Source organism: Sphaeroforma arctica, assembly GCF_001186125.1.
Source record: "Sphaeroforma arctica JP610 unplaced genomic scaffold supercont1.149, whole genome shotgun sequence".
Taxonomy (NCBI): Eukaryota; class Ichthyosporea; order Ichthyophonida; genus Sphaeroforma; species Sphaeroforma arctica.
This window is the reverse complement of record NW_014040409.1, coordinates 58,343-62,080: the sequence shown is the minus strand read 5'-3', so window position 1 is coordinate 62,080 and position 3,738 is coordinate 58,343. Positions and strand designations below refer to the sequence as shown.

The following is a 3,738-nucleotide window of genomic DNA, read 5'->3' as shown; positions in this document are numbered from 1 at the left end:
TTCATATGCATATATATACATAGTATATAAGTATATATATATATATATGTATGTGTGTGTGTGTGTGCGCGTGTGTACATATTTATATGCAATCTGGTTTTTTGGCTCGAGTACATCTATTTACGTTAATATGTTGTGACTTGGACGTTTTATAGTTACCTTCATTTATATATACGCCGGAAGAGTGCGGAATAGCAGCATGTTGGCAACTGAAAGAATGCTATGTTCAATTTGGATAGAAGTACTCGGCTTCATTTTGTGCGCAAATACTTCTTTCAGATAGCACAATGATTCATGACCCTGCGCTAAACCAATACCGTCTCCAAACGAAGGAGTCCATACCTCCTGGCAGCGGAAGCAGTTCATCTATCCTTAAGCGCCCGTCTGTGGCGGCGGGTTACCGTTCGCTGAAGGTGCCCTCGCCACTGATGTCTCAGGTGACAGTGTACCAAGGCAACTCGACACCGGAAACTTTAAATTCACTGCTTGGTACGTTCTAGCACATCGTATACTGTCTAGACAGCGAAACTCGTTTCGGTACGCTTAGACTTGCGTAGCAATCAATTTTATCTGAAGTGCGCAAGTGCCCTCGTGTGCGTATCCACAGTCGCCATTGCAGTGAGCTAGAGAGGAGAGACATTGTAGTTGGTCGCCAGTCCTGTTGAGGCCGTTTTTTCGGGATGTTGCGTGAATTTGGCTTGTGCAGGCTTGGGCTTACAATTCACAAGGTGGATGGTATAAATTCAAACTACCAGTCTGTGAGAATTCATTGTAGGGAATGCGTGTATAGTATCTGCTTCTTAATTTATATTTAAATGGATCGTTGAAACTTTGATACCTCTGAAATACAAGTATCAGTTCTTCGTATCGCCAACGATTCCAGCTTGACTTGATCGCCTTGTGAGTGTCTCTAGAGTAATGCCCATCGCGTCAACCCAGCTTCACATACTCACAGAAAAAAGAACGCAACAATTCCGTGTGTATAATTTATTTGCTATCTGCTATCTATTAAGAAGTATCTTCAAGAACCTTGCATCTTCATATATACGTTTTCTGGCACTTTTCAGGCGGTGGAGCGCCCATCACCTCAGAATCAGGTGGTAACAGTCCAAATCAAAGAAGCAGCTATTCGAATAGGCAAGAAAAAGCTGTCAGCACATATGTTGGGGATGTTGACTGGAAACAAATGGAGAATTTGCAACTGGCATCGGTATGTGAAGTTGTGCCTTGACTGGGATTGAATGCCAAACGATAATCACCTGTGTCAGTCAGTTCATGTGGGTTCTTTCCGTTGCTTATTCGTGTTTAGGCAGGAGCTTTCGATTGACAGCCGCGTACATTGGACGGTAGCACCTGCTGATATATACTTGATCTGCTGACCTCGTTTTTTCCGTTCTACCTATTCTAATTCGTAATTCTGGCTGATCAGGACTCGCTAGAAAGCATCGATCAGGATGTGGCAGTCACGCAGCGAGTGCTGTCCTCCCGTGGGCAATACAAACGCTGTCAATCGGTCGAACCATCAAATTCGCTTGCGCCTACGAGCCCCTTGCATAATAATGCATCAGCAAGTGGATATAAGAGTGATGTAGTGAGAAGGTATGGAGCGTATTCCAGGGGTCTGCGCTGGCGAATCTATTATTAGATGTGTTTTTAAGATGATCGCGTATCTTGATCTCTGCTGCATGAGACACGGGCCACCAGCTACCTGTAGAGAATTCGGGTGATGAGTATACGATTTATAACTCGTCTATTTACCTACTTCAATCAGGCGGAAAGTAGATCTGCAGTCGTTGAGCACAGTCGACTCCAATATCTCCGCCGGAGGACTTTCTAGTACATCCATGCACTTTGGGTATAACTGTCGCAGTGTTGGCATTATCATCTATCGTTTGGTCTCCTTTACTGATTCTTATCGCGAAGACTTTCATTTGAGGTTGCCATATCGTTGACACTTACGGGATATGCTTAAAAATGAGATTATGAAATGGCAATATCTCTGAAGGTTTGCTATGGACAAGTTGGTGATGCACTCGGCCTAATCTCTAGCCTACTTTACTTTCAAATTCCACTACTGAAGCAATCACTCCGTGAAGATGACCCGAGATACGTCGTTACGCGAGTTGATAAACGATCACCTGAATGAAGTCGATGAGGATGGCAATGTGACAAGTGAATTCAGGTATGTGCTTCTTTTTTGGCCTGCAAAAGAATATATTATCCATGTCACTCGCGGAGCTTGAAGAATGCCTGCCCTCCTGTATATAGAACGCAGATGTTGATATATACTTGTGCGTGGAGTAGTAATAGCGATAGGCTGTAGCTCATATAAATCGTCTCATGTGTATGCACATGCGGTGTGTCTCTCTGTCTTATGACGTGGTATCGTACGCTTGGCTTAGCGGCAGTTGCAACTGAAAACATTTGCTTATTTTAGTATAATATCCCGAAAACGAACTCAAAAGGTTTTCTAAGTGTCAACAGTTGCTGCAAAGTGTACGACCTTGTGCCTTCCATAGTAGGCGTATGTTTTGACCATGCTTGCAATAGCATACACAAGCACCTCTCTGGGGTTTAGCGGTACCGGCTTTATGGTATCACTGTGCATTGTTTGTGGTTGCATGATCTATGAACGATAGTGGTGCCTGGTGAGCAGTGAGTGAATCTAAGATGCTTCTGTATATAGCATTTCATAGTAGAGAAAATCTTCCTACGTGTACTCTTCGAAGTCAAGTACGGCAGTATCATCGCCACATTGCCTGTGTTCATGGGTGCAACCATTCCGTGGCTGATGCGTTGTGAACCACTCACTGGCAACAACCTGCTGTCGTAATGGAATAGTGCCTCCGAGAATGATGATCTAGCGTTGATGCTTGGACAGTCGAAGGCCAGCGGCAAGCGTCCAATTGAGATGATGGATACGCAAAGTCTGCAGCGAACAGTTGAGCAGATCGACGACCAGCTATTAGATTTGCAAAATGCTCAGAAGAAAAATCTGGAAAAGGTAACTGAGAGTGTGTCTTGTGCCATGCTAGTGCCTTCTTTGGTCGCGGTGCGCGTCTTTACCAGCAGCGGGTGGTCCATAACAGAGCAGTGCGTATTAATCTCCAGCCATCGTGTGAACGAAGATCTTTCTCGGGTCGTTGGGTAGGCCTTCTCTCGTTGTGCGTGCCACTTGTAGTGTTGTCAATCCACCTTGTACATCACGCAGCTACGTTCCGATGTGTGTGTACACGGCCACTGTGTGCTAGCTTACAAGTTCTTGTCCTAAGTTGCTTCACGCGTACAACAGTCGAGCGTTCTCTGGTTCTCGCATATGTTCAATGATCGCTGTAAATATTATCCCTCCCACCACCATAGTATCAGACCGAGGACTTGCTTGAGGATCAGAAACTCATCAGCATTAAGGCCAATACGGATAGTCGGCTAGAGAAATTCCTGCGAGAATTCCTGGGATTCTCGAAGTATTACCAAAACGTAACGGCCCACACTTGGCCTCCACTGTCGTCCGATGACGCTCACAGGCTGGTTGTCTCCAGAATACAAAACATCGTGAAGGAGTTTCTAAAACTCGACCCGAAGTCGAAGCAGAACAGCAAATGTAAATTATTGCTAGTGGCAGACTTGATCGGACAATTACAGGTACGGAGTATCTGCACAGAACGAATGCGTGTTGTATGATACATGCACCTAGTAGAGAATTTATATATGAAAAATTTATATATTTATATGTTTTAT

The 3,738-nt window shown here is 44.5% G+C and overlaps 1 protein-coding gene across 1 annotated transcript in view; it reads left to right on the top strand.

Moving 5' to 3' along the window:
* Positions 1-287: 287 nt before the first annotated feature.
* Positions 288-3,738, top strand: part of SARC_03063 (hypothetical protein) — a gene marked incomplete at both ends in the record, with an annotated part of 10,877 nt that continues 7,426 nt past the window's right edge. Inside the window, 7 exons of the mRNA XM_014303149.1 lie at positions 288-489; positions 1,068-1,210; positions 1,430-1,599; positions 1,772-1,855; positions 2,081-2,182; positions 2,842-3,004; positions 3,361-3,642. Coding sequence (XP_014158624.1) covers positions 288-489; positions 1,068-1,210; positions 1,430-1,599; positions 1,772-1,855; positions 2,081-2,182; positions 2,842-3,004; positions 3,361-3,642 — 1,146 coding nt within the window. The remainder of the gene's footprint in view (positions 490-1,067; positions 1,211-1,429; positions 1,600-1,771; positions 1,856-2,080; positions 2,183-2,841; positions 3,005-3,360; positions 3,643-3,738) is intronic.